This window comes from Rhodamnia argentea, chromosome 11, assembly GCF_020921035.1.
Source record: "Rhodamnia argentea isolate NSW1041297 chromosome 11, ASM2092103v1, whole genome shotgun sequence".
In the NCBI taxonomy this organism is placed as follows: domain Eukaryota; kingdom Viridiplantae; phylum Streptophyta; class Magnoliopsida; order Myrtales; family Myrtaceae; genus Rhodamnia; species Rhodamnia argentea.
The window spans coordinates 17,806,621-17,833,966 of record NC_063160.1 but is presented as its reverse complement, the minus strand read 5'-3'; the positions used below and the strand labels follow the sequence as shown (position 1 = coordinate 17,833,966).

General features: G+C 40.8%; 5 protein-coding genes across 7 annotated transcripts; 3 read left to right on the top strand and 2 right to left on the bottom strand.

Moving 5' to 3' along the window:
- Positions 1 to 618: 618 nt before the first annotated feature.
- Positions 619 to 3,905, bottom strand: LOC115747409 (peroxisome biogenesis protein 19-2-like). Its single transcript, XM_048272899.1, has 5 exons — positions 3,595 to 3,905; positions 3,467 to 3,509; positions 3,071 to 3,350; positions 2,602 to 2,918; positions 619 to 911 (listed from the first exon to the last, which is right to left on the bottom strand). The coding sequence occupies exons 1-5, from the start codon at positions 3,635 to 3,637 to the stop codon at positions 866 to 868; spliced, it is 729 nt and encodes a 242-aa protein (XP_048128856.1). The 5' UTR covers positions 3,638 to 3,905; the 3' UTR covers positions 619 to 865.
- A 640-nt stretch (positions 3,906 to 4,545) lies between these two features.
- On the top strand, positions 4,546 to 10,611 carry LOC115747404 (dehydrogenase/reductase SDR family member FEY-like). Its single transcript, XM_030683557.2, has 8 exons — positions 4,546 to 4,966; positions 5,305 to 5,425; positions 5,789 to 5,906; positions 6,484 to 6,620; positions 7,061 to 7,162; positions 8,848 to 8,940; positions 9,669 to 9,741; positions 9,999 to 10,611. Exons 1-8 carry the CDS (start codon positions 4,707 to 4,709, stop codon positions 10,253 to 10,255), a joined length of 1,161 nt encoding a protein of 386 aa, XP_030539417.1. The 5' UTR covers positions 4,546 to 4,706; the 3' UTR covers positions 10,256 to 10,611.
- Positions 10,612 to 11,960: 1,349 nt separating this feature from the next.
- On the top strand, positions 11,961 to 16,722 carry LOC115747401 (magnesium transporter MRS2-4). Its single transcript, XM_030683555.2, has 4 exons — positions 11,961 to 12,583; positions 13,207 to 13,649; positions 15,117 to 15,398; positions 16,177 to 16,722. Exons 1-4 carry the CDS (start codon positions 12,214 to 12,216, stop codon positions 16,453 to 16,455), a joined length of 1,374 nt encoding a protein of 457 aa, XP_030539415.1. The 5' UTR covers positions 11,961 to 12,213; the 3' UTR covers positions 16,456 to 16,722.
- A 1,440-nt stretch (positions 16,723 to 18,162) lies between these two features.
- Positions 18,163 to 22,476, top strand: LOC115747406 (uncharacterized protein At4g06598). 2 transcript variants are annotated; one of them, XM_030683560.2, is made up of 5 exons: positions 18,163 to 18,313; positions 19,385 to 20,089; positions 20,677 to 20,752; positions 20,859 to 20,985; positions 21,746 to 22,476. In XM_030683560.2, exons 2-5 carry the CDS (start codon positions 19,404 to 19,406, stop codon positions 21,964 to 21,966), a joined length of 1,110 nt encoding a protein of 369 aa, XP_030539420.1. In that variant the 5' UTR covers positions 18,163 to 18,313; positions 19,385 to 19,403; the 3' UTR covers positions 21,967 to 22,476. The 2 variants fall into 2 exon arrangements, with proteins under 2 accessions (XP_030539420.1, XP_030539422.1); XM_030683562.2 differs by having other exon boundaries at positions 18,176 to 18,410.
- Positions 22,477 to 23,120: 644 nt separating this feature from the next.
- Positions 23,121 to 25,655, bottom strand: LOC115747325 (COBRA-like protein 6). Of its 2 annotated transcripts, none has more exons than XM_030683451.2 (6): positions 25,365 to 25,655; positions 25,163 to 25,242; positions 24,345 to 24,807; positions 23,976 to 24,129; positions 23,609 to 23,889; positions 23,121 to 23,526 (listed from the first exon to the last, which is right to left on the bottom strand). In XM_030683451.2, exons 1-6 carry the CDS (start codon positions 25,429 to 25,431, stop codon positions 23,246 to 23,248), a joined length of 1,326 nt encoding a protein of 441 aa, XP_030539311.1. In that variant the 5' UTR covers positions 25,432 to 25,655; the 3' UTR covers positions 23,121 to 23,245. The 2 variants fall into 2 exon arrangements, with proteins under 2 accessions (XP_030539311.1, XP_030539312.1); XM_030683452.2 differs by having other exon boundaries at positions 23,609 to 23,886.
- Positions 25,656 to 27,346: the final 1,691 nt, after the last annotated feature.

Genomic DNA, 27,346 nt, shown 5'->3' with positions numbered 1-27,346 from the left:
GTTTAACGTTGTTTTTCACGTTCATGCATCAGAGTTGAGCTCGTGCACGTGGATTGTTTGACCAGGAATCTTAGAAAGCGAGCTCGGTTAATAATTTAAGCTTATTCCGAGAAAGCAAATTGCCAACCTTTCCACTGCGCGGGAATTGACGTAATCTCTCTCTTCTCGAAGGGAACATACACATAAATAATTCAGGAAATGCGACCCGCCCACGGGCATATCTGTCTCTCACACTCTCGCTGGCCATCATTTAATTGGAAGCTGGAAGGAGATTTGAGAGATCTGGGTCTGATTAAGTGGTTATGTCTAAACAGTAATACGATTTGTTTTGTAGGTAGGCCCTGTGGCCCGAAAAGAAAGTGTAGGTAGGCCGAGAAAATTAATTAGCTTAGGGCCCTGTTCCGTCATTATCTAACGATCTGGTAAACAAGGAACCAAATAATAGTAGCTGTCGTTCCTCATCCAAAAGTGGTCTTTGCCAGCGTAGTGAAAGTTTACGTTTTTGCTGATTCAAGACTTGTTGTGAAAAGTATGAACAACCCACCATAATTAGACAGACACCCCTTAACGTGGAATGAAGAGCAGAATATAATAGTTGAAAGAGTAAATGGCTCACCCACAAAACCAGCCCTTGAATCAAATGATATCGTTCGTTAACTTTATCAAGAAGAATACAAGCCAGATCCTATACGACCTAACTAAAGAAACTCTCAAATTACCACTGTTTTCCAGAATTTTTTGAAATTAGGATATGAGAGATAAAATACATTTGACACAGAATACTGAAAAACATTAATCATATGGCAGGCTAGCTTTCTTCTCCTCTGTTACCCGGTTGGACCACGAAGAAAACATCACGGGAACATCACATTATGCAACAATTTGGCTGAGACTCCAGCATCTCGGGTGATCTGCACAAGTTAAACTTTCATGAGTCCATTGAATGAATGAGCTTAATCCGCTACTTGTTTGCAGAGCACGTTAAAAGGATAAAGGTATTAAAGCACATTCACCAAAAATGAATCTGGCAAGTGGTTCCATATAAGCCAAGACACACAAAGGATAACCCAAGACAGAAAGCAATTTTCTGGGGAGTAGGTATCTAGATTCTAGACCCTTCTTTTAGCCAAAAAGGTAATTCTGAGCTTTACTTTTAAATTCACTACTAGCCTTTCAACAAGGCCTCATGAACAGATACCAGCAAGGAGAAAGTATCCCCGATGGGTAACACCGGAGATGACATGCAAATGTCATTAAAACTGTGCCCCAGCAACCAGGCTGCTCATGATCTGAGAGCTACTGGGGTCTTTGAAGTGCTAAGCATATCTGGAAAATAGAGAGGACTATGAGGAAACTAAATGGAGAAAGATGAATAATGGAATGAATGCACAACAATCGGCGATGACTTAAAAAGTGAATAGGAAAAGTGTCTCTAGAGTCTCAGCACATTCCTTTAGTCGTCCCGTACATAGTCATATCAAGCAATTAGGCACCCAAAAACTGAACAAGGATAGGGTTATGTCTTCCAAAGTAAGAGATTAATGACTGAGGGTACTCTGCATGACGGTTTTGACCAAGTAAAGGAGCTAATCATGATGTTAAAACCAATACACACGCCCAAAAACAGTTCTTTTTCCCACTCCAATGAAATCCAAGCCCAGATATTGGTTATGCAGTTCCCTTGTTCAGTTAAATATCCACCCAATGGCTTAGCAGTATCAAGAGTACTATGATCCCTCACGATGAAGACGCTATTCCACTCTACAACAGCTTCATTCCAGCAATAGGCTAATGTCACCTGATCCTACACCCCAGCTGAGCACCGATAAAGTCTTCTTTAATGTTCCATGAAATAGTCAGGAAGGTCAAGTAATCAATCCTTCAGCTCAGAACTCCCAAGCAATGACTAGAAGCTCAAAATTAACTAGAGGTTTGCATGTCCAAAAATCCTGAAACTCATTACATCTTCTCCACGAATGGGTGCCCTATTCTCCCTCAGCTAGTTCCTTCTTCCCTCTTCAATGCACTCATGAAGTACGCCTTATGTATATAATTCTGATTTCGCTGGTACAAGCAAAATGTAAGGAGGACAAACCAGAAAGAGACGGCGACCTTAACAGAAAGCACATAATGTCGAACAATACTTGAAATTTTGCATCACTCATTAACAGCAGGAACCAACCTAAAGAATTCCCACTGGGGTATTAATAGAAGCTTAGCCTAAGAAAAATTTCTCTGGATGGACAATCCCAGTATCCATCAGGTGAATACCATTTTTTTTTTGTTTGACAATTATACATGCCAACTACTTCACAAATATGAAGCTGAGTGTTTCTAGTATCTCATTGTAATTCCAAGAGGAGTTGCTCAAATACTATAAGCTTGTGGACTTGAGAGAGTATGTAGGGCGATTCAAAGGTAATTTGCCCATGAAGTATCAACTTTCCCCTAGCAATGCATCATCCAACTAACTAACGAAGACATATTTTCAAGTAAAAGAAAAGGCCAGACATCATAAATATTCAGATTTCACAACAGGAAAGAAAAATTCAACAATGAGAGCTGGCCTACATTGGAAACAATGTAAGTGAGAAAACTTACAACTGGCCAAGACTGGATATATCAAAATCAGGTGCCAGCTCCCGAACTATATCATTTGGTGGTTGACCACACTCCTGCATTTTTTGCATTAGCTCGACAATCTTAGTGAAATTATTTGGTTCCTTCTCATAGACTTCATTAAGATCTTTTATAAGTTGATATTGATGTGAAAAGCGATCATAGTCTTCTTTGCTCAATGTCGCTCCATGCTCTTCCAACCACTTTGGATATTTCTCTCCAATTTCCTTCATTGGTTCATGAAGAATCTCCTTTGACAGCAGATGCTGCATCATGTTTTCCATCATAGATTCCATATCCTAAGGAGATATTGAAGGAAAAGTGTTATAAATAAACAAACGAAATTTTCGCTATACTGCTTACAAAAATGAGGTGAATGAGCAAGCATTTATTACAGCAGAACCACAATCCCCAGCCTGCATGCTAAGGATCGTATTCGAGTGATTTATACCTGAGTGCCAGCAAGCTCCTCAAACTGCTTGACCCAATCTTCCAACATAGCATTACCACCCAAATCATCAGCACCAGTGACAGATTCCAATCCTCTGACAGTTTCCCTCGTTTGTTCTCTGAGTTTGTCTAGAGCTTCCGTAACATGGGTAGTGTCCTTCGATGCCATTTGCTTTCCTTTTTGCTTTTTACTTCTCAAATCGGGCAATCCCATCCCCAAACCCTGAACCCCAGATGGCAAAGGAGCCACCTCTTGCTTCGTCGCAGCACCATCTCCACTTCTACATCCAAATGAAATGCCCAAAAATTGACACGGTCAGGATTGCCCAACAGAAAGATGCCCACAAACTGTTTGATGATTTAAATCAAAGAAACAAGACCGTACTAGAACAATCACCTGGAAGAAGAAAGGTTGAGACTCTGGAAATCGTCCAAAGCACCTAAAACCAGCATGCGAATTATTCAGAAGATATGCCTGCTATTCATCTTTCAGAGAGAGAGGGAGAGAGAGATGAAGAAACTCACTGTCGAGGAGTTCGTCCAAATCATCGGCATGGTGGTCGGCCATGTGGGAAGCGATTCCTGTATTATCCAATGGCAATTGCGAGCAATTACGTTAACACACAGGGGAAATTAGAGGATTTTAGAGCTGCGTCAATGGTGAAAGGGAGGACGACGCTCGCTCTGCTGAACCTCCCGAAGAAGAAGCTGACGCAGCTGCTGAGGTAAATATCTAATTTTGACATGAAAAAGATACAAATCGGGGCGGTGCAACCGACAGAGCCTTTTGGGGGACGGGCAGATGAACGCAAGTCAACGGCGGGGATTGAATATCACCGAGCGCAGTCGCAAAGTTAGACGGTCGATCTTACCGTCAACAAAATTTCTGACCAGTTTATGTTTGAAAATCTTAATAATTTCATGTCGGAGAATTATCCATCAAATGACCTGAAAACTTTTATAGTTTAAATCGAACATATCAAGGTACTAAATCCATAATTGTATTTAAAATTATATACATAATGATAAATCCATAAGAAATTTGATGGCCAATTGATTCTAGTTATTTTGTCCAATCGAAATAATCCTACTAAGTTTAATGCAAACAAAAAAAAAGAAGTAAAAAATGCCATAAGTCTTGAATTTGCGGCCTTCGAAAAAAAATTGAGGTCTCCAACCAAAAAAAAAAAAAAAGGAATTTGCAATATGAATAATTAGTCTATGTACTTCTAAAGGTTCGTGCGTCCATTGTCAAATGAAAATCTAAGGTAATGCTTCAAAATTTTGAATATTTAAGGTAAAGTGCAACCATTTTTTTTTTTTGGACCAAAAAACAAAAAAAATTTAAGCGCAACCATTTATCCTCACAAGGAGTAAAGCATAACTAACCAATTAATTCAACCGTGTACTGCAAAGGTAATTAGCCAATTGTTCGGTTTTTTTATTGCCAACGACGACGTGGCCATAAACGAGGCAGCTGCGAGACACCTCAAAAAGAGATTCTCTCGCGCACTCTCTCTCTCACTCTCACTCTCTCTCAGGTGTCGCCATCGCCATCGCCATTTCTTCATTCCCTCCACCGGTGGATCTTGGCCTCTTCTCCGAGCAAGCGCAGCGATAGCGGAGAGAGAACGACCATGGACGGCGGAGTAGGAGCGTCCTCGCCGCCGCCGAAGTCGCCGGACTCTGCTCCCGAGCCGAAGCGAAGGGAAAGGAAGCAGAAGAGCGGGTTAGGGTGGCTAGAGTGGACACGAGGGTGGATGAGCGTGGTAGGGGAGATGCTGTTCCAGAGGATCATGGCCAGTCACCTCCAGAACCCTCTCCCTCTCCCTCCCGTCAACAACCTCACCTGCATTGTGACCGGCTCTACGAGCGGCATCGGCCTCCAAATCGCCAGGTCTTCCTCTATCTCTGACCTAATCCCTCCCTTCTCTCGTTTTGAGCTCCAACTTCCTCCGATTCTTTCCTGAGGAAATTTGAGGGCGATTACTTCTGTTCGCCTTCACTTGTTTCTGTTCGTTTATCGAGTGCTCTCTCTAAGTATCTCGTAAATGTTATTTAATGTTGTTCTCTTTTCTAACAAGCCGGAGGTAAGAACCGAAAATGGAAGTGAGAGAGTAGTAATTCGACGAAACTGTCTTTCGCCGGGCTTAGGTCTGGTTCTCCTTCTTTGGAGGTTCTTCGTTCGTCGAGCTAATCCATCTGATGCTTTTTTATTTTTATTTTAACTTCCAGACAGCTTGCGGAAGCTGGGGCCCATGTTGTGATGGCTGTGAGGAATCCAAAGGCGGCTCACGATTTGATCCAAAAGTGGCAAAATGAGTGGTCTGGAATGGGTCTTCCTCTTAACATCGAGGTATCATGAGCAGCACTGTTTTTAATAACCACTGGAGTTGGTGCCTAGCCATTATTTTTGTGTACCTTGCTGGGTGAAATATTGCTTTGACTCCGGTTCAACTTGCAACTACCATATAATGCAAACTTCTCTCCTCTATGTTGAAATGGGTCAAGCTTCGCAATCTGAATTCCCATTTGTTTGATTTCTTTTCCTCTGTTTGGTCTCTTCTTTTTTGTGATCATGCTGGGTGATGCAATTTCTCTTCTATGGAGCACACATGAGAGTTTGCCGGGACTGGATGCAATTACAGAGCCACACTCTAAGTTATATTTTGGTTTGTAATATCTATAATGGACGAGGATCTAACGCTGTCTTTGTTAGGTGATGGAACTTGATCTACTTTCATTGGATTCTGTTGTGAGATTCGCTGATGCATGGAATTCGAGATTAGGGCCTCTTCACGTTCTTATCAATAACGCAGGCATATTTTCCATTGGAGGTTGGTCTTCATGAACCAAATAATCATTTCTATATGCTTTCCCAGTCTTTAATCTGCATTAGAATTTAATGGCTTAGATCACTTCTTGTTTCACTTTATGTGAAGCACTCTCGATTTCCAGCACTGTCGTAGCTTGGGACTGATATTGCGAGGGTCAACAGATCTATGGATTGATAACATTTTTCTGATTGAAATATTGTTTGATGGATTTTTTGTATACAATGAATTGATTCCTCCCTTTTATGTAAATAAAATGGTGTTTATCAGTAAAATTCACTTGTATGTATTTGTAATCGTAGAGGAAGTCAATTTGCCTACTCGAAGTACTAATGACCCTTAAGAACACAAGGGTTTGTCTTCGGTGAATTGTATATATAACTTTTTTCATCCTCATTGTTTGTTTATTTAAGCAATGAACCCCTTCTCAAATAAGGATGCAACAGGGAGAAATTCTCATTTAGAAAGATAAATTTTTTTTGGGAGGTCACATGGGCTATTCTTGCATACTTTTCTTCGGACCTATGTTTGTTAAAGGACAATCTTGCTAACTGATGTACCTTACTTTTGATGATCTCAGAACCACAGAAGTTTTCAAAAGATGGATATGAGCAACATATGCAAGTTAATCATCTGGCTCCAGCATTGCTATCAGTATTGCTTTTGCCATCGCTCCTTCGCGGCTCTCCAAGCAGAATTGTCAATGTAAATTCTGTGGTAAGTTCATGACCACAATATAGTCAACATTCTTCATCTTGCTTTTAAATTGTGGACTGTAGCTCATAGGCAAATTAACATAATCAAGTGGTGAATTATATATCTGGTCGCGAAGTATCATATTGTGTGGTTGGATTGAGAATCATGAGATCCTTCATAACAGTAAACATAGAGCTAATGTCATCTTGAGGAGTCATACTTGTCAAATACTCGATGATGGCTTGAAACTATTTTGCAGTATGGCAGTTAAAAAATAGGATTACTTTGATCCCAAGCAGGTAAACTGGCTTTTGATTTCCTTCAGATCGTGTTTTCAATAACGTATTAAGTTGGTGCTGCTTTGTGGTAATTGGGTTGTTCTTTGCCTCCATTTACTAATGACAGATGGCTGAAAGAGTGATATTCTTGTCCTTTGTTCATGAATGATGGAAATTTGGCAGATGCACTATGTTGGCTTTGTTGATCCTGAAGACATGAATCTTGTTTCCGGGAGGAGGAAATACACAAGTTTATTAGGTTACTGTAGCAGCAAGTTAGCTCAGGTACAGTCAGAATGATCTTGTTTTATTATGAATGCGATGGCACGTTGGTATAGGCTAAATAGGCAGTATGATAAAGGCACCAGGGGTGTGTAAGTGTAACCCATATGTGAATAATTACAGAAAAAGAATTTTCAAAGGTGCTTTCCAGAACAAATTCTGATTTTAACAAACTATAACTACTGAAAGCAATTTTCACTATCAGGAATATTCAATAACAAAAAATAAAAAAAATTGGAGTCTTCACTCTCATAAGCCCTCAATATCTCTCCTTCCAAGTAGGTCAACAAAAAATTGTGGAGGAATATTAGCAAGTATCAATCTATTCTCTTTGTTATTTACAAAATAAACTCCCTTCCAAGCGCAATTTCTTCCGTAACCATCGAAACTTTAGCCAAGAGAATGCAGAAGTCCATATGCTGTGTTTTTCGGATGTCTCACTTGAGGGAAATGGATTAGATTGTGGTCATTCAGCTGGGCGTTGACGCGTAAGCATGATTACGTACTTGTCCCTGCTTCCCTTTTTTCGGTTCCCTTCTGAGAACTATTTGTATTGTGACAGCAGCTGCAGCCATAAAAACAAGGAGAACAAGAAAGCTTTTTCCATGGCCATGTGGATATTTCTGTGCTATTTTACGCCTTTTTAGTACTGTTAGGGATAGATGTCTCTTCAGGAGAATCAATCAACTTTTTTTTTCAATACATCTGAAAGGAATTGATATATCACAATGCGGCAATCGACAATGTCTTGATAAGATTGAGTTTAATATGATAGTGGCATTACTTGCTTCTCATGGAGAAAGTTCTTGTGTCATCTCCTCTGTCATTGGGCAAATAGAAGTCCTAATTCTTGTGGCTTAGGTGAGCCAGTGACTTGCAAGCTATTTCTAAGCGAAGCTGCTTTCTTCCTTAATGAGCTGTGAAAAAGGGTAGAGAGTTAACAGAGATAGCTCTAAATCTCTTATCGCCTTGGCAAAGACAGATCGCTTTGTTGGTGGTTGCTGGATTCAGGACAATGACCTTTCTATCTCTTCTGGGTCCTCGATGTGGACTTTTGTTCCTTTTGGGTCCTTCATGCGGTGATGTGGTCATGTTGGCTGATAATCTGCACAGAAACCTCTGGCCAAAAAAGAAAAATTCTGCACAGTATTTTCTACTGTTCTGCAAACCTATTCGGCCATGCTTTTGTTTTTGCTAAAACTTCAATTTCTATTCCATACTAACTTCATGAGCTTAGCTCTCTGAGAGTGACTGTTTGCGACACTTATGCATGCTCATACTACAGTTCTCTGATGTGAAGTTAGCCTTTAGATATCACCAAGTGTTGAAGACTTGTGAGGTTTGATGCTCCATTTAAATGTCGTTGGATGATTGACCTTAATCCTTCTGGTTTGTATGTTAGGATGAATGGCCATACACAAATAGTTTATGCTATTTAGTCTGCAAACCTAAATGCAACATTTATACTGCTGTATTGCCCCCAACCTTTTTCCCTTTCTGGCTTTAAAGCATTTGCTCTTATTCCTTTTTATTTTTCCTGTTAATACTTTCCTGTACGATTTTCTGCTTAGCAAATAGTATATTTGCAGTGCTACATACCAATATATTGTAAATCATGAAGTGATACTTATTAGAATGTTGATTCTGACCTGTAATTATTAATAATGGGGCGAGGTGGCCTTATTCAGGTTATGTTCAGCAGTGTCCTCCATAAACGGCTGCCTGCTGAATCTGGAATCAGTGTATTATGTGTATCACCTGGAATAGTCCAAACCAACGTTGTAAGTATGCTGAAATAGTTTTCATTTTGAATATTTAAAAGTGAGTACACCATTAGACTTTGGATATGCATATGTGTGTTGTGTCTGTGTGCAAAGAGTGAATGATGGACCCAAAGGGGTGGGTGGGGTGGTGCCGTTGCTAGTTGCTCAATTTCTACTGAAATTTACTTTTGCTAAAAAAAAATTTCCATGTAAATTTTCATGACAGCTACGCCGCCGGGTCGTCCAAGTCCGCTTCTGCTTTATCCTAAATCTGCTTTGATTTGCTTATTTGGTTGTCGTTGGCAATCCATATAGTTTTGCTTTGCTGAAATGATTATGATTTAATAGGTGATCTATCTTGCATTTATAATATAAAAACTAAAAGGAGACTGATGGTGTAATTTTTTCTTCACACGAGCACTTTTGAGAATAAAACATGAGGGAGATATCAAGAATTTGTACAGATTGGTCATTTAACACGGTAATGAACATCTGTTTGATCCAATGAGTCAACACCAACATCAACATCACCTTAAGCCCAAATTAGTTAGGGTCGGCAGTCGATGAACATGTGTTTGATCCAATGAGCGTGTGTGTAAAATTATGAAGGCTGTGTTTCTCTTATAAATCTTATTGGAAGTATTCAGATTCTTACTTGTCTATGTCATTTCAATGCCTTATGTGTTTCATTACGACAAGCTACTGATAGCAAATTCTTGTATATTTTCTCAATGAATTGAATGCAGGCGAGGGATCTTCCTAGAATTGTTCAAGCTGGTTATCGCGTAATACCCTACTTTATATTTAATCCTCAAGAAGGTTGGTCTTCTCACATGCCAGATTATTTGCCAAATTGAAAGTTGTAGGTCGTTATGTTGCTGATTCCTTTAATTTAGAAAGGGAGTGAGCACTTGAATGCAGTCATGCAGGCATTATCCTCTTGTCTAGTTTAATATGCTAACCATTTATCCACCCATTCTTGGTTTTTTTCTTTTTCTTTTTATAATCAATTAAAATCTCTTCTTTCCAATCTGAAATAATGCGGGTTTTAATTTTACGTCTCACTATTCATGCAGGTTCTAGGAGTTCGCTTTTTGCTGCGACGGATCCTCAGGTTCCAGAGTACTGCGAGTTACTGAAAGCAGATGAGTGGCCTGTTTGTGCATTTCTCTCTCAAGACTGCCGTCCAACAAACCCTTCTGAAGAAGCACACAATGTTGAAACCTCTTACTGGGTATGGGAAAAGACATTAGAGTTGATTGGCCTTCCTTCAGATTCTGTGGAGAGACTTATAGAAGGGAAAGAGATTACTTGCCAATATGTTGGTCATTAGGGTGATTATCCTTTCTTTCTTTTTACATGGAGTGCTGGTCCACATGAAAGCCTACGTGGAATGCTCGCTAATGGCATCTTCAAATGTTTTCTGATGGTATTTTATGACGCTGATACCGATCCATGAAGGAAGAAAAAGGCCGATTAATTAGAGCCGTTTAGTGAAAATTCTGTGGGACAGTAAATGTTAGGATGAACTCTCTCTTTCACACTTTTGTAATAACATCAGCCAGCCTTATCCTTGGAAATGCAGGTGCTTGTTATAGGCTGTGAAGCCACTGCTGGTTTGACTGCCACTGGGTTTCTCACCGTACATCTTTTTGTTGAAAATTGGTAAAAACATAGGCCAATTCTAGGGTGCATTTTAATCAACTGGATTTGTCATCGGTTGAATTTGCTAGCAGTAGCTTGTTTTCACTTCCGCAGAAGGGAAGTCCTCGCTCATGCTTATCCTCGTTGGGAATGATTTGCTAGATCTATAAAATGGTTGGATCACTGGAAAAGTATCCTAATATATTGTGTTAGAAGTCATTGAGATATGTTGTAAACTTGTTACTGATCACGACGTATAAGTTATTTAATCCATGTTACATAGATGGAAGCAGGATGGATTGGATTTAAGAGTCATTTCGCTCCTGAAAATAACATAGAAATCGGTCTTTGGAGCGGAAACTTCTAGGTGCCTATTTCTTCGAATAAGTTTTCAGAGCACATCCGTCATTGGCAGTCGCCGTGCAGCGATTGCTCTGGGCCCTTCTACGGCACTTATAATCTTTAATGTAGCTAGTATATTTTTTTGGTCAGACATGTAGCTAGGTTTGAGTAAGTGATTTTTACAGATTTCATGGATGAATTGGACGTTGTACAGTAGTTCTCATACGCTGATATGGTACCAGTCTTTTCTTCTAGGGTCGAAATGCTAATACTCTTTGCAATTCGGTAGGGGAATAATGCCTGGGTAGATTCCCGGTTGCATTTGGGTACACACAAGTTCAAAGCTGACCGTCTAATCTTAAGGCAGGTTGCGACTCGACCAATCAACCCCCTCTTTTGAGCTTTATACCTGGGGTAGGGAGGGACCCAAAAGTCATAGATGGTGATTTCTTGATCACGACAAGCTAAAATTAAAGTTTCATTAAATAGCGTTTCTCGAGGTACAACCTCTTTACAGAATATAAGGTTTTCATGAGATTGATTCTGGGCCGCCATTCAAGCATGAATATAATAATTCGCCATATATAAAAGTTCACAAACGCTTATGATGATATCTCGATTTTGTTTTTGTTTTTGTCTAGTCAACTGATGGATGAGCACACTAAAAGTTTTAAAATTTATCGTGAAAGTATAATTGAGTTCAAAAAATTCAATCAAGCCCTATAATTTGTCACTATTAATAAGTTTTGGGACTTGATTATATTTTTTAAAAGTCGTAATTTTCAATTGCACGTTTACAATAAATTTTAAAACTTGCTTAAATTTTAAATTTTTTTTAAGATTAAATTATATTTTCGGGATTAGTTTTATGACTTCCATCAAACCCTTATTTTTTTTTTTCCCCTTTCTCTCTCTTTTGGTTGCGGGACCGAAGAGCGTGGGGCCCACGGTTTACAACGTAGGACTCACCGGCCGTGCTGGTAACTCGTAAGTTGCAACCTTCTCCAACGTGAACTTGCAAATAACCCGCGAACAATAAATAAGACAGCGCGAATCAAGTCAGTCGTATTAAATTAAGAGCCCTAAAAACGTCGACATCGGACTCAGAACCGAAATCGCTAACTCCGCTCTGCTCCGTTTATGGAAGAACAAACTGACGAAGAAGGCGTCGGCGACGACGGAGAATCCCCTTACCATGGAATCTTAGATCCACAGCGGTAGCAGATCATCTCCCTCCACGGCATACTGACTTGCGCCTTTTGCTTTCTCTCCGCTCATCTCGTCTATCGAGGTGGGACTTCCTTCATGGGCAAGGGCGGCCCCTGCTGCTTCCGCCGGACATCCGGCCGTCGCCGCCTCAAGAAGGCTGCGGGATCCCCGTCGCATCCGGCGGCCGTTTCCTCTCCACCTGAGAATGAGGTCAATCAGAACCGGAGCGGCAATATCCCAGCGATCACGAGCTCCGGCGGCGACGGCGGCGCAGCAGGAGCGGTCGGAGGCAAGGGGAAGAAGAAGGCGGGAGGGGGTAGGATGTGGCTCTGGACGAGGTTTGACCGCGCTGGGCGGTCCGAGATGTTGGAGTGCGAGAAGAGCGCAATCGTGCGGAGAGTTTCGATTCCCGCGAGGGATTTGAGGATTCTCGGTCCCGTCTTCTCTCACTCTTCCAACATTCTCGGTACGTCGTACAGACTGTTCAGTTCAGGTCCATTATTGTCTTCTTTTTCTGGGTTGCAGAGGTTTAACTACTCCTAAAGGAAATGGCCTTTTGTTTTCTTCTTTTATGATTTCGGCGAGAATTATACGCTGAGGCCGTGTGCGTACTTTATTGGCATGCATGCTGTTAGCAAACTGTTGATCCAGAAAAAATTGAGAGGATTGACAAGTACGAAGCAAAATTCGCCTTTCTTTTGAAGCAATTAGTCGGCTAATTGATTGGCATTAAAAAGTTTGTAGTCCTTAAGACTTGCCCTTGTATCCCTTACATGTTACAATCCTTGTGCTTTGACAAAATATGTCTCCATATCATGACCTTCTTCTTTTGGAGACGAAACATACCGTTTTCGTGAAATTTTTCTCATTTTTCAAATATCTCTGTGTGGTTTCCGCATCTAATATTTTATCCCATATCTTACAAAGTCGATGTCGCGACGTTGTAGCTGTTTTTCTTTTGTCTCAAGGGTTTTCCCCTTGTTTTTATTGGTACTGCTAGTCCCTTTTTGAATTGTTATGCATTCTGAGCAGTTCGGGTAAAATGAAGGATCGTTTTCACAAAGATTAAGCTTTTGTTTTCCTTTTCAGCTAGAGAGAAAGCCATGGTTGTGAACTTGGAATTTATTAAGGCTATAGTTACAGCTGAAGAGGTGCTGATACTTGATCCAGTCCGGCCAGAGGTACTTCCGTTCGTGGATCAGCTTAGGCAGCAACTCCCGCATAAAATTGCATTTAGGACCCCAGAATGTGGCCCTGTGGGAGATGCTGAGATGAATGTTTCTGCAGGCAGACATTGGTTACCTGTTCCTGAGGCCGTTGAGGGTTTGCAATGTGAGCTCCCCTTCGAGTTTCAGGTTCTTGAGATAGCACTAGAGGTTGTTTGTACTTATCTAGATTCCAGTGTGGCGGAACTTGAGAGAGATGCCTACCCTATCATAGATGAGTTGGCCAGGAATGTTAGCACAAAAAATCTCGAGCACGTGCGAACTTTGAAAAGCAGTCTTACTCGCCTTCTTGCACGAGTTCAAAAGGTACCTTGATTGTCACATGCCCTTCTTCTGTTTGTTACTATTTCTCTTTTTTACCCCGCGAAAGTTTGGCAACAGATGCAGGCGACTGAAATACATCTCTCATGAACTAAAACTATGTTCTGTCGGAGTACATGTTGAAAGAATCTATGTTATGGAAAATGATGTGTAAGAACTGGATTTGTTCATTCTCCAAAGTTTGAGGGAGGTTGAATCACTGAGCTCTTTATGTTTTCCCAAAGATGTATCATCAGCTATCCTTGATCAGTTAGCTCGATTAAGGTGAAAAATCTAAGTTGATGCTGCAGTAGCCATCTAAAGGCGTTTTTCTATTTTTGAGCACGAAAGTTATGGATCGGTATAGATGCACCATGTTAATTGTCCCTTATGACGCACCTTCAACAGTATGGTGCTGATGACCAATTGATTGGGTGCAGACTTTGAGATCTCCTTTATACATGTCTTTCTTGTTCGCTCAGATGTGGATGACCGCGTTTAATTGAAATGTAGCATTGACGAATTTGAGATTGGTGGCATATGGGATTGTCCTACTTCTATGCGGAATGATTATAGTGTAGTATATAATACCATCTTGATTGAAAATTAAGAGTTGTTTTTCCCTCCTGAGAATTGAGATATAGTTTTCTGCTTTTCCTTTCAGCCAGCTTAAGTTGATACGGCTTTGTTTAGTCCCCCTGGTAGTCTATTTTCATTTATCCTTGATCAAATATCCACTTAATAAGAATAAACTCTTGCAGAATTTTGCTTAAAAAAAGTGTGCCTGGTGGCTGCATTTAGCAGTGGCGTATTGTCTGCTAATTGTGTTGAGAATTGATGTGGCGGTTGGAGCTGCAGTTGCAAGTGTCCATCCGAAGCATTTTATCTTGACTTGGTCTTAGAAAGAAGGCTTTTTCCTTGAGCATGAGAAAGAAACCTTTTACGATAACTTTTTACCTGGAAAATGAACTCTCAAGTGGCTGCAGCTGAAGCCGCTGGTTGCGAAGTAATATAAAGAATAAGAAAAGATGGAGAGAGTCAGAGTCAAAAAGTTTTGCAGTTAATTATTCAATAGCAGAAACCAGGATATTTGAACATCAATTGAGATGAAACCTTGTTGCCCTTTATTCCTCAAAATTGCTTTAAGAGGATATTGAAACCCTCTTTTTCTCTGACAGGAACTGGCATCACGAACCACTTAAAACATTTGATACAAGGTACCGAGCGGTACATTTTACTTGATGCATGTTGAAACGGCAATTTGATGAAATAAGTAGCACAATCTCAGTAGTTTGTGTTGCTCTTTTCGTTTCCCCTATTTTGGTTTTTCCGATCCATTTGTCGAGATATTGTCCTTTGCCGCTATGCATGATGACTTGATAACTACTATGCAATTTGGTTGAACAACAAGCTTTTTAAGTTTGTGTTATTCTACCACTTTGAATTAAATGTCAATCACCTTTCCAATCTTAGGTGAGGGATGAAATTGAACATCTACTGGATGACAATGAAGACATGGCACAATTGTATCTAACAAGGAAGTGGATGCAAAATCAGCAGCCTGAATCTCTGTTGGGAATTGGGGGTTCAAACATTGTCAACTCTACCGGGCCCCCTCTTCGTCGAATGAGCTCTAACAGGAGTGGAAGTCTGGTGACTAGCAATTACCTGGATGATAATGACGTGGAGGATCTAGAGATGCTACTTGAAGCTTATTTTATGCAGCTGGATGGAACTCGTAACAAGATTCTGTCTGTGAGTAATTAGACCTTTCGAATTATTTAGATTTTTAGCCTGTGAGTTCTATTTTCCGTGAATGTCTGTATGACATCTGGTTCAAGCATGTTCCTTCTGTACTCTACACGCTTGTCATGTCTCTTTTCTTGGGGTCGAGCTCCTTAGTGGACCTGATTGGCAAGCTTGCCACCTTGTCTTATTAGTTCCACGGCTGGAATTTATATTTGCAGATTTGATGGGAGGTGATTCTTTTGGACACTGGTTGGACGTAGTTGCAGACGAGTCAGTGCAAGCTACTCAAATGTCTATGGCCCTCCCTTAAAAGCAGAGAAATCTATTAGGAAATACATTTCCACATATTTCTCAGTTCATTCCCATTTATCGTGTTATCACTAATTGATTCCCGCCTTTGCGAGACCTTTTTGATCTGCCCTAGGTCAACCCGGTTAACTTAGGTACATCTATGGTGGGCTGCCTTGCCTAAATTATTAAGTAGCTGCGAGAAATAAAGGTTAACACAGTTAACTTGGGTACATTTATGGTGGGCTGTCTTGCCTAAATTATTAAGTAGCCGCGAGAAATAAAGCTACTTCATACCTTCTCTATTTTTAGATTTTTTTTTTTTTCCATTCCCATCCTTTTATTTTCGCTTCTTCCTTTTAGTTTGGTGGGGGGAAGGCCACTGGGGATTGGTGGGCTGTGTTGCATTTATCATGTGCAAAGACAATTAGTCTGTTATTGCTGGCGTAGTTAGTTATCTCCGAGAATGCTCACAATTAGTCGGTTGTGTTTGCAGGTTAGGGAGTATATTGATGACACGGAGGACTATGTTAATATTCAACTGGACAACCAGAGAAACGAGTTAATTCAGCTGCAGTTGACATTGACGATTGCATCTTTTGCTATTGCCATTGAAACCTTGATTGCTGGGGTGTTTGGCATGAACATCCCTTGTCCATTGTATAACGTGAATGGGATATTTGGCTACTTTGTGGGAGGTACCTCGGTAGGCTGTATATTGATCTTCTTTCTCGTTTTAGGATATGCAAGATGGAAGAAGCTACTTGGCTCTTAAGACTTCTGCATTAATAGTTTTTTTCCGCTTCATTTTCTTGAAGTGAAAAGGGGGATAGAATGTTTGAGCTTGTTCACCGATCCAAATGATCATGTAATGGCCATGATACTATTGGCCTCGATACCGGATATGTGAATAAATTTTATGGTACATTGAGACGTGGAATTGAACTCGGCTTTTAGATTAATTTTGTAACGTAATTGGCAGTGATGTTCCAGAAACTCACTTAATATTTTGAATGCTTGAGGAATCTGTTTATTAATGCAATCTTATGCGGAGTCATGGAGCTATATTAAGTTGTTCGACATCGAATAAACTTCACCTTCTACTGATAGTTCAGTGACTATCAAGTAGCACTGGATCTTTGTGGGCAAGCTGAGAATACCTATGGCTTTCTTCTTCCTTTTTCATGCCTTAGTTGTAAAGTAGCACTGCATCTTTACCGTTATATATGTCCTGCCCCGGTACGCATGAACCACGTAGTTCTCACAAAGATGCAATGGGTAAGGCATATCTTTCCCAATTCCTTTCATTATAAGCTAGTTTGTTCAAGGGTTGATAAAATAGTTTGATTTGTTGTGGACCGTTTCTCTTCTCCAGATTTTCTCTTCCCTATGACCCAAGTGCAATGCTTCAGTTACTGTGTTGCTTTCTACTACAAGACCAAACCCTTCCAGGGGCTTCCCATGTAACTGTCTTGTGCATGATGAACTAGAATGCTTTGATCGCTATTCAAGGTCAGAAAGAGGAGGGGGAGGGGGGGAGGAGAGAGAGAGACTTTGCATAAGAGCATGAGGGACCCGGTGATAGGCTGTTGGGTGGTTGGTTTTTGCGACATGTTGAAAAGTCACAATGTACAGGAGCCGCTTATCTGTTGTCTCCACTTTGTATTTTGTGCTAACTACTTCATGTGTGAAGCAGGTTGTCTCCTTTTGCACTCCTAACTGCCCTCTCTCTCTCTCTCTCTCTCTCTCTCGATATATATATATATATATATATATATAGACACAGCTTAAGAACAACCTAGCTTGGTTGCAATGATCTGTATTTTATGTGTTGTTCCGCTGTTCAGCGTGATGCCCATTTTCTAACTGATCTTCGGCGGGGTAATCGCAAGTATCGCTGTGATTTCTCCTTCTCTGATCTCTGATACGGTAAAAAGACATGCACAAAACGTAAAATGACTTTTATACATACATCTTCTTTCGTCTCTGCACGTACCATCCGTATGTTTTCAATGGGCAGTACAAGGAGGACAATCTGTGTAAACTGGCAGGCTTTTCATTAAGCTGTGTTTTGACTCCGCCATGCATAGAAGTTATGTATCCATAGTGACACCTCATTAGCACCTTACCAAAGCAAAAAGGAGAAAAGTAAAAAGGGGTTCTTTCTTTTCTTTTCTTTTTATTTAATTGAGAATAACCCTTAAAAGTGGTAATGTCCCAATTATTTTCCCGAAAATCAAATTATTCAATTGTTTCTCTGAAATCTTTTTGGTACTGTATGATTTTGTAATTGGTGATTTGGACCAGAAAGAAACGGGAGAGAAAAAATAAAACCAAAAACAAAAAAGGGTCAACCATCATCATCACAAAATTTGCAATGCGTTTACCAAAATATTAAATAAAAGAAAAAAAAAAGAAGAGAAGTAGAAGAAAAGGAACGCCTTTTCCAATTCTTTTAATGCTTTTCCAGTCCAGCCCAGCCACCTCCTTATTCAACCCAGAAAAGCCAAAGCTCCCCAACACACACACACCTGCAGAGAGAGAGAGAGAGAGAGAGGGGGCGCGGAGAGAAGAAGTTCGCGTCTTTGCACATTGCGTTTCGGGATCTCAGAATTCAACACTTCCTCTCAAAGGTTTCGCATTTCGCTTTCTATTGACGACAAAGGAGTCGCTTTTGCGATTCCAAATCGAATCTGTTTCTTGTTTCTGTTTCTATTCTTGCTCAATTCGGTGAGAATCAGCTCGTCGTCTTTGCCAATATCACACATTCCGGCCGCTTTGCTTGCTTCAATTACTAACTTTGGCGTCGGACCCTTTTTTCCTCTCTTAAGATGCCGCATCTTCGTCTGGATATGTACGTGTCTAATTTCATATCTTCCTTTTGGACGCTGAGGAATTGGGACATGAATTTTTTTTTCCCCCTTTTTGTCTTCGAATCTGATTAGTTGTTACTATGCTGGAGCTGAGAAATTGCGTACTTCGTGTGAATTTGTAATCGCGGTTTGAGGAGATCTACTATTACTTTCATGGGAATAGGAGGGTTTGAGTTCATGTCCCTGTTAGCGGCTGATAATCTCTAGCATTCCTTTCCTTTTCCCCGATTATGCACGTGACTTTTTACTCCTTTATCTGGCTCTTGTAAAGCTGGCAGTTTTCCTTTGTGCTGCTGCTGCTGCTTTGACATCCCAAATTTTATTCTCTCAAGGTCAGTTACTTAGGACTGCCCGTGAGTCCAATTACCAGTTTTGAACTCATAATTCATTAGTTGGCATTGTGTTGATATAATGGGTATCCCAGAATTCATACAGCTTCTTGCTTGCAAATGATTTTTGCGTGTCTAAGCTCCGGCTAGTACCTCTTCTTTAGTAAAGTTTAAAAGTTCACCTGAAGAAATAACCTAATGCTTTTTTCATTTTAAGTTTCAGAGCCATGAGATAGATACTTCCCCTATCTCTTTTCTTGTTGTGGGAGAGTCTTTTCCATCAATTTATTAATGAAATAGTTAGTCTCGCTAAATTTGCTCATGCATGGGAAGAAACTTGTATTGATTAACGAGAGAAAGATTTTGAATGTTGTGGTTGGATTTCTTATTTCTTGTCTTTCACTCTTTAAAAGGTCTCTTAGTTTGACCCCCCCCCCCACAAAAAAAAAAAGGTCTCTTAGTGATATTTGTGGTGTTGGCTTTCCGCTTTGTTTATTGATAGGGTCTGCTTCTAGTTGGCCATGGCGAATTCCAAGGGGACAGCAAACATCAGAAATTTCATGTACTCTGGGAGACATGCTTTGCTGCCTCCCAAAAGTCCATTTCCCAGCGTCTCTTCATCATTTGCTGATTACATGCCAAGTGCAGCTAATGGACCAAAAGCTGTGCAGAAGCCAAGGGACAGTTATGTGCACCACCAACGAACATCCTCTGAGAGCCTTGTAATAGAGGAGCAACCATCCTGGCTTGATGATCTGCTCAATGAGCCAGAAACTCCTGTGCGAAGAGCCGGTCATCGGCGTTCATCAAGTGACTCCTTTGCATATGTAGATGTGGCTAATTTTTCTCTAGATTATGCAGCGCATGATGAATATGCTTTAAAAAACACGGTATCAGTACCTTCTTGGGGAGCTCAAGATTTTGATCACTATCGAGATGGTCGTCATTCTTCTTTCCATCCAGAAGCAAGCTCTGTTAAGCAGAGTAGTAGGGTTTGGGAATCATCTTTAAATAAGGTGGCTCCCCCCAGTGGTGTGACTTCTGGACCGTCTTATTCCTTGCAAGAGATAGATAGGGCTCCTTCTGGAGCAAGTGAGAAGCAATATCAGGTCGAATCCAGTTCCAATGATTCAAAATCTTCTGAGAGAAGGGACAGTTCACATATCAAGCCTTCTGCATCAGAGACTGATACAAAACGTGCTAAACAGTATGCCTCTTACTCTGTCTATAATCTGTTTGTGTGTGCAAGTGGACCACGTACTTGCCTTGTCCCCACAAGTGTGAGTCTCCGCTATATGATTGATTTATGAGTCTTACAGTCCATTTCTTCATCGGTTTTTTTTTATGGGATTGTCACAATACTTTTGGATGGATGATGAACGATTCAACTTTATCTGATTGCTATTAGTATCACATAAGAATAGCATACCGAATAATGTCCACATGCTGCAATAGAACTGTGTTTTCTTTGCTTTGGAGCAATTCCTAGTTGCTTCAACATTCTTGTTTCTTAACTGCCTTAAAATTAATATATACTACAGAAGTGCCTATTCTTCTGTGTCTTGTGTGGCTATTTAACAGATCCATGTTAGAGGTTGCTAGGAAAAAGCTTGTGAAAATGTCATAGCAAATCTATATGAGATAACTGTGGATGAAGCCTTAGAGTTGCTATGATTAAGGTCGTAGATTCTTCCCATTGGAATTGAGTTCCTTGATTAAGTTTTGAATTTGTACCCAGTTATTTTCTTCTAATAGTTTGTTTGTTATGACAAGGCCAGCAATTTGTCTTTGTAGGCAATTCGCTCAGCGTTCACGAGTGCGGAAACTTCAGTACATTGCTGAATTGGAAAGGAATGTGCAAGCTTTACAGGCAAGGCCCAGTAGAACATGACATCCTGAATTACTCATGCCCAAAGAGAGGAATGCAGATAACTGCAGGATTTCTAGATTTAATCTTTCTTTCTGATATTGTGCAGGCAGAAGGGTCTGACGTATCGGCCGAGCTCGAGTTTCTCAACCAACAAAATCTCATTTTGAGCATGGAAAACAAAGCCCTAAAGCAACGATTGGAAAGCTTAGCTCAAGAGCAAATGATAAAATACCGTGAGTTTATTTTACTCTTCTGTAATGTTCTTGACGAATAACCTTATCATTCTGTTTTCCAGTTCTGCTGCTTTAAATCCTAAAACGGCATTTTCATTGCTTAAAGGTAGTTTTTGTTTACTGAACAAGAAGCTTCGGAAACTAATTAGGAAATGTATCTACTAATGTTAATAACTTAGTTTTCGACCAAAAAAAAAAAAGTTAATAACTTAGTGTATCTGGACAGTGTGGGAGGGTTGGACTCCATCGGATAAGCATGTTAATTAATGTATTTATCCTGCACATTTGCTAGCGAATTGATGCAGGGGTATGGTCATTTTGCTTTCATTGCTTCATTTTGAATTAGAAAAGGAACTCACTGAAATTGTCTGGATGACTTTGCAACCTGAGTTTTGAACTGTGGTGCAGACAGAAACGAGCACGCTGACCCGATTTGACAGAAATGGATGTGTTAACTAAGGTAGATTCGTGTGGCCACATAGAAAGAAATTGAAAGGAAGGTTGATATGGGGGAAGTGATATATTTCACCTGTAAGACTGTAAGAGCCAACTAGAATCACTTTTTTTAGGCGGGAGGCACTTTGTGGCAACTGGCAAGATCCTAATGATTATTTTCTTGTGGAGTAAGGAAGATTTTCATGTGAAGATGCTTCCTCTGAAGTAGAGAGGCAGAAACAGATACTATTTCTCACATTTTATGAATCTTTGCTGTATCTTGTTATTCACTACTTCATGAATATAACATCCAATCTACATCCAGTGGAGCATGAGGTTTTAGAGCGGGAGATAGGAAGGCTAAGAGCACTGTATCAGCAGCAGCAGCAGCCACTGCAACAGCAGCAGCAGCAGCACAAGCAACCGTCTTCCAGTCTTCGACGCACCACCAGTAAAGATCTTGATACACAGTTTGCTAATCTCGCTTTGAAACACAAAGATGCCAATTCTGGTCAAGACACTGTGAGTGGTCCACTGCACACTTAAGTTGTGGTGTCCCCCTTTTATCATGCCTCCATTTGGATTGCTTGTGTCCATGCCTTCGTGCCCGTGTTGGATCAAGTTTTGCCGGGTGAGCATAGGCTCCTACATCCTGGCACCATCTCTCTCCAATACATGTCCTCCTTTTCAACTCTTAAGCCTAATCTTTGACCGAGTAGTACCTTGAGCGCCTGGTTGTCATGGCTGGAAAATCCGTTCTCTGGCTGCTGATATACCTGAGGTGGTTACTTCAAGCAGTTTGGAAATGAACTTGCTACTGTATGTTCACCTAATTGTAGTTTTTGTCATCTACTCCATTCTTCACCAACAAAGCTGCGGCTGTTTGTAGAATTTAACGTAGTAGGAAATTTCCTTTGGGCTGCGTAGATGTGCAATTTTTTGTGATGCAAGATGATGAGAAAGCTTTGTTTGAGCAGTCTATTAAGACAGTATCCTGTTTTCAATTCTGATTGGGCTATGGAAACACATACTGGATATTCATCACTTTCTCCATCTCATCTTTTACTTTGATTGAATTGGGAAAAAGAATCACGGGTAGTCTAGCGTGCATATCATGATGAAATATGTTTTCTGAAAGAAACTGTCAAAATTTGACTGACTCATTGGTGTTAGCAGTCATGTTTTTTCAGAAGTCGAGTAACCCAACTGTGAGAAAGATGTCTCTACTATGCTGTCTTATTCTGCCATGAATAAATGGGAGGATTACAGTAAGGGGCGATCAATGAAAATGGAAGGAAGAACATGAAGATGAGTTAATTATGTCCATAATAGATACTGTCAATTGTATATGCACAGACTTTGTTCGAGCATGGTGGTATACAAAAGATGCTAATTGAGATGGAGGATTGTAGAGGTGATGAAGATTCTTACCTTCAAGAGAAGAAGAGAATTCAATTTGATAACAATTTTTTTCATTAGATAAGCATTTCTATTAGGATGCCAATAGAAGAAGACAATTCGTGCTGATCGGATGGAATGTCCAACTTCTTTTTGGTAAACAGAGGTGATTATTGGAAAAAATGGAAATTTAGCTCACTTTGACCGAACTGCATGGGGCTGTGAAATGCTTATACACTTCAATTTGCCGAGTACGGTTACTCTGCAATTTGGTGGTAAAGATTTCGTGGATCTGTGTTCAGTTTGGTCAAATACAATTGCCATTTAAGAAATGTGGACTAGAATGTGCCAATTCATGCCAGTCCCTCTGCACTGTGAGGAGCTACAATTTGAGTGACGACAGACAGAAGCTATGGCGTCAGAGTTGCTATAATAGAAACATCAAAATGAGAAGACAAGGAATTATCAAAAGAGTGAATCTGAAAGTAGTATTGGCACTATTGGGTAGCCTGGGGTAATCCTCTGGAGATGGCATCACACATTCATTGCCATCGAATGAAATCTTCCTTGGAAAAGCCCACCCTTCTCTGAAAGTGAACATTCCTGCATCTTTATTCAGTAAAATCTCCGTCTGCACATTCCCGCCATCGCCTGATTGCAGTAGCATGTCGTTGTAGAACTGGATTCCCCAAAACATCCCAGTATCGTCTGGACCATTTTAACCGCAAGAGTTAAATGACATTAGAAAAAACTATGTGCGTAAGTGCGTCTTTTTCGTTCGATTACTTACTGATGGGTCCATGCTGATTAAGTGGCTTGTAGTTGAAGCTGAAAACTTCGGTCAAGCTTCCGAGGTTTGGATGCTGCATCACCAGGCTCCACTGAGAGTAGTTTTTGGCGAAGTTGAAGTTGGTGATTGTTATTTTCACTCGCCAATACTCCCGGTAACTTTGTTTCACGTGCCAGTGAACCTTTATTGGGCACATGTGCTGCGTACAACTTACCAGTGGTGGCGCTTCTTCCGTCGCATCGTGTGGTAACTGGAGTAGCGGCGGCAGCTTGCTGGAGCTGCTGTTTCATAAGATGATCAATGGTTGAACAGATGGTTAAGAAAAACAGAGGTCAAACCAAATCCAATGCTCAAGAATGGGGTTTACTTGGTGCAACTTGCCCCCGGTAATCCTTGACAGTGACAGCTGCAGGTGGGGCAAGGAACAATTGTGGCATTATAGAAGGCTGAGAGGGAGACACAGCACTTGGGCGTTAGCGATGCTCGAATCTGTGAGTAAATACAAGTCACGTTCCATGTGCCTACATCAAAACGACCAAAACGTTTGTTACTAAATGTCAGAACTACAGCATTGCTCTATCCCTGTAGCTCTGCTCTGGATATATGCATTAAACAAAACATTCCTATTCATCTTTCAACTTCCTGTCAGAGTAATCTGCCAGTTTTTCATCTCTCTTTTGTTGGCTGAAGAGATTATAAAGTCACATTACTCGAAAGAGATATCCTCGTTAGTTACCAACTGCTTGTGTCCATCGACGACCACCGTCGCTGGTAAATCGGCTGGGAGGGACTTTGAGAGGAGGACCACAGGTATACCCGGGAAGCTCTATGGTAAAATTTGCCGGGATTGGGTACGGTGATTTGGTTTCGGTGTCTGAAGTTGAACCAACACCAACACTCATTTGGAAACTGGCTCCATATTTTGAAGGGTCCTGAATCATGGATGATAAGACACCGCCCTTGCAACAATTGGCCACTTGCATGTTGTAGGGAGTTCCTGGCAGGAGATCAACAATCACTGGCTTCTTCTCACAGGAATGAGGGAGATTGCCTTTTAACCTAGAGCAGTTGCCTTGCAAAGTAGCCTCCGCCCCTACCATGTTCCATATCACCTCATCTCCTTCCCACGTCCAGCTCAGTCTCCAACCCGGTGGCTCCACGTGCCGGAACAGTTGGTAGTTGAACAGCGACACCTTCGCCTGCAAAACAAAACGGGGTATAGGCGCAACGGGACCGAGCTTCACTTCAGTGCATGCCTAACATCCAAAATGGAGATGATCAAGAGGATCTTGAAATAGATGGATTAATCCTCCACAAGAGAGAACCAAACATCTTGTGGAGGATTCCTGAGGAACAAAACATCGTTAGGACAGACAGGCCTGACAGGCATCTATCAAAGAAGGGGAAGAAAAAAACGGTCGTTCACGCATCAAAAGAACAAACGAATCCGATCTTTTTACAAGACCCATTTCCATGATGTGATGTCGTAAAACGAGAAATGTATTCATTTGCGCAATCGAATGTTTTAAAATATGAAAGTGACGAAGAACTTACGACGTAATTGCCAACATCGCCTTGTATGATATCCCATTTGATGGTGATATTCCCAGTCGGATCCAATGGATCGTACCCATCTGCCGTGAAAGGAGCCCATCAGTTCCTAGTGATATCTACCATGTTTTCGATGGAGAAAGAACAAAAAATTGTGACAGGAAAAAGAAAGAAAGAAAGAAGTGGAATGAACAATCTTACTCACATGACAGTGGAGCGAAGCTCGCAAGATACAAAGTCATGATCAAACCCAACATCAAAACCAAACCCATCCCGACGTTTCAACCCACAACAAAGTCGAGACGATCGAAATCTCTCTTTCCTTTTGCTAAATCCCGACGACCATTCAGCAACTTATCAGAATCACCAAATGTTCGTCTTTTGCAATACGTTTAGAACTGAATCACCAAACTCGAGATCAACGAAATCCCTCCTTCCTTTCGGCATTGGACATTGGTCATAAGCATTTAACTCTTTCTTCCTCTCTCTCTCTCTCTCTCTCTCTCTCTCAAGCGGGCGCACGCGATTGATATAGGTGTGATGCTGTGCCCGCAAGAATTATAAGAAGCGACACTGAATTGTAGTGCGTCTGTCTGTTCACGGCTACTGAGAAAGAATTTTTGTGCTAGGGTTGCCGGAAATGGAGGATGAGATGAATCCAATGCCTATTATTATGGGGCGAATGTTTGATTTGATCAAAGGAGGAAAGTGGGAGAAAATCAAGAAACGTCCGTTTTGTGGGATTTTAACAGCTCATGACTTCCAATTCACCCCTCCTCCTCCTCATTAATTGCTAATTAATCTTTGCTTACTCTCCCCTTGACCCTATCTATTTGGGTTTGTTTCACGTTGTACAGTTGGTATAAGTGATGAATGACTAGACCAATTTTGACATTGTCCTACACAAATAGATAACATGGGCACCATATATATATGTATATATCACTCTTGACACATATTTTCCAAACAATCGGGTCTTGGATTTTCTGTAGGCGAAAAGAACCGACTTAATGAGACGTCGGATGGAAAAGCCATTCTCGATCGAGTTTATTGAATTTATAATAGCTACCGCCCAATTGGTTTGATTTTCAGAAATTCACGATTCCCAATTTTTTTTTAATCGAACCGTATGTTTAGGATTATCGGGTCATTGGGTTTTCATGGAAGTAAACTTTGAGTTAATTCAATTAAGATGGACGCTTGTGCTCAGTCAAACTTTAGCCAAATCTGATCAAAGAAACATGAATAGTATTTTTTTTTTCCTTCAAACACTTCCAGATGATTTCAAAGCTGGTTAATTAGGGCAAGGTATGTGTATAAAAAGTGTAGAGGTGCTCCTCTCGGCAATGGCTTGGCTTGTGTAGTGGCCCTGACTCCTTCTCATGGTTTCACTCGGATGAATCGGCCTATTCAATAGGAGACGTCAGAAGTGAGGTTTTCTGCAACTTTTCCGGCCTATCTTTTGGTTTCTGATGACTATTCAGCAAGCCATGAGAATCACCAAATTCTCTTTAACAGTGACGCATTGAACATGGGTCATAAGCATTTGGGTGATATTCCTCCTATGCATCAACTCACTCGCACACGCACTCTATATATGGACGGTATTCTATGTATCCATCTTTACATCTCCTACTACTACTGGTGGGGGTAATGGATAGTTTCGGAATGTCGAGATGTCATTATTAATTGAACCTAACGCTTACATTGCATTCGTGGGTAAAACGGTAATAGGCGCGATATGTGCTCGCAAGAATTATGAGAAGCGACACTGAATTGTAGCGTGTGTTCGCGGCATTGAGAAAGGATTTTTGTGTTAGGGTTGCTGGAAATTGAGAGGGAGATGGATTCAATGCCTAGCATTATTATTGATATTGGGGGTGTGTAGAAGGATTGAATGTTTGATTTGATCAAAGGAAGGAAGTGTGAGAGGATAGGAACTAGGAAGGTCCGTTTCCCGGATTAACAGTCGTGACTTCCAAGTCCAACTCATCTCTCCCCCTCCTCATTAATTCGCTTATTAATCTTTTTTCGCCCTATTATAGTTGGTGTAATTGGTACAAAGTGACGACGGTCTCATAAACACTTGATGCTCCCGCATTGTCCTAAACAAATAGTATGAAGACATGTGCAATGTGTTAAGGTTGATTCGATTGAGATAAGATATGATACGATGAAATTGAAATC

Excerpts from the sequence above, each read along its gene's own strand:
- LOC115747409 (XM_048272899.1), bottom strand. The coding sequence starts at position 3,637 with ATGGCCGACCACCATGCCGATGATTTGGACGAACTCCTCGACA. Across the intron at positions 3,510-3,594 it reads TTTGGACGAACTCCTCGACA|GTGCTTTGGACGATTTCCAG; the intron begins GTGAGTTTCTTC and ends TGCTGGTTTTAG. Across the intron at positions 912-2,601 it reads ATATCCAGTCTTGGCCAGTT|ATCACCCGAGATGCTGGAGT; the intron begins GTAAGTTTTCTC and ends TAACTTGTGCAG.
- LOC115747404 (XM_030683557.2), top strand. The coding sequence starts at position 4,707 with ATGGACGGCGGAGTAGGAGCGTCCTCGCCGCCGCCGAAGTCGCCGGAC. Across the intron at positions 4,967-5,304 it reads ATCGGCCTCCAAATCGCCAG|ACAGCTTGCGGAAGCTGGGG; the intron begins GTCTTCCTCTAT and ends TTTAACTTCCAG. Across the intron at positions 9,742-9,998 it reads TATATTTAATCCTCAAGAAG|GTTCTAGGAGTTCGCTTTTT; the intron begins GTTGGTCTTCTC and ends CTATTCATGCAG.
- LOC115747401 (XM_030683555.2), top strand. The coding sequence starts at position 12,214 with ATGGGCAAGGGCGGCCCCTGCTGCTTCCGCCGGACATCCGGCCGTCGC. Across the intron at positions 12,584-13,206 it reads TCACTCTTCCAACATTCTCG|CTAGAGAGAAAGCCATGGTT; the intron begins GTACGTCGTACA and ends TTTCCTTTTCAG. Across the intron at positions 15,399-16,176 it reads CTCGTAACAAGATTCTGTCT|GTTAGGGAGTATATTGATGA; the intron begins GTGAGTAATTAG and ends TTGTGTTTGCAG.
- LOC115747406 (XM_030683560.2), top strand. The coding sequence starts at position 19,404 with ATGGCGAATTCCAAGGGGACAGCAAACATCAGAAATTTCATGTACTCT. Across the intron at positions 20,090-20,676 it reads GATACAAAACGTGCTAAACA|GCAATTCGCTCAGCGTTCAC; the intron begins GTATGCCTCTTA and ends TTGTCTTTGTAG. Across the intron at positions 20,753-20,858 it reads GGAATGTGCAAGCTTTACAG|GCAGAAGGGTCTGACGTATC; the intron begins GCAAGGCCCAGT and ends GATATTGTGCAG.
- LOC115747325 (XM_030683451.2), bottom strand. The coding sequence starts at position 25,431 with ATGGGTTTGGTTTTGATGTTGGGTTTGATCATGACTTTGTATCTTGCG. Across the intron at positions 24,808-25,162 it reads GCGATGTTGGCAATTACGTC|GCGAAGGTGTCGCTGTTCAA; the intron begins GTAAGTTCTTCG and ends TTTGTTTTGCAG. Across the intron at positions 24,130-24,344 it reads TCGATGGACACAAGCAGTTG|GCACATGGAACGTGACTTGT; the intron begins GTAACTAACGAG and ends GTTTTGATGTAG.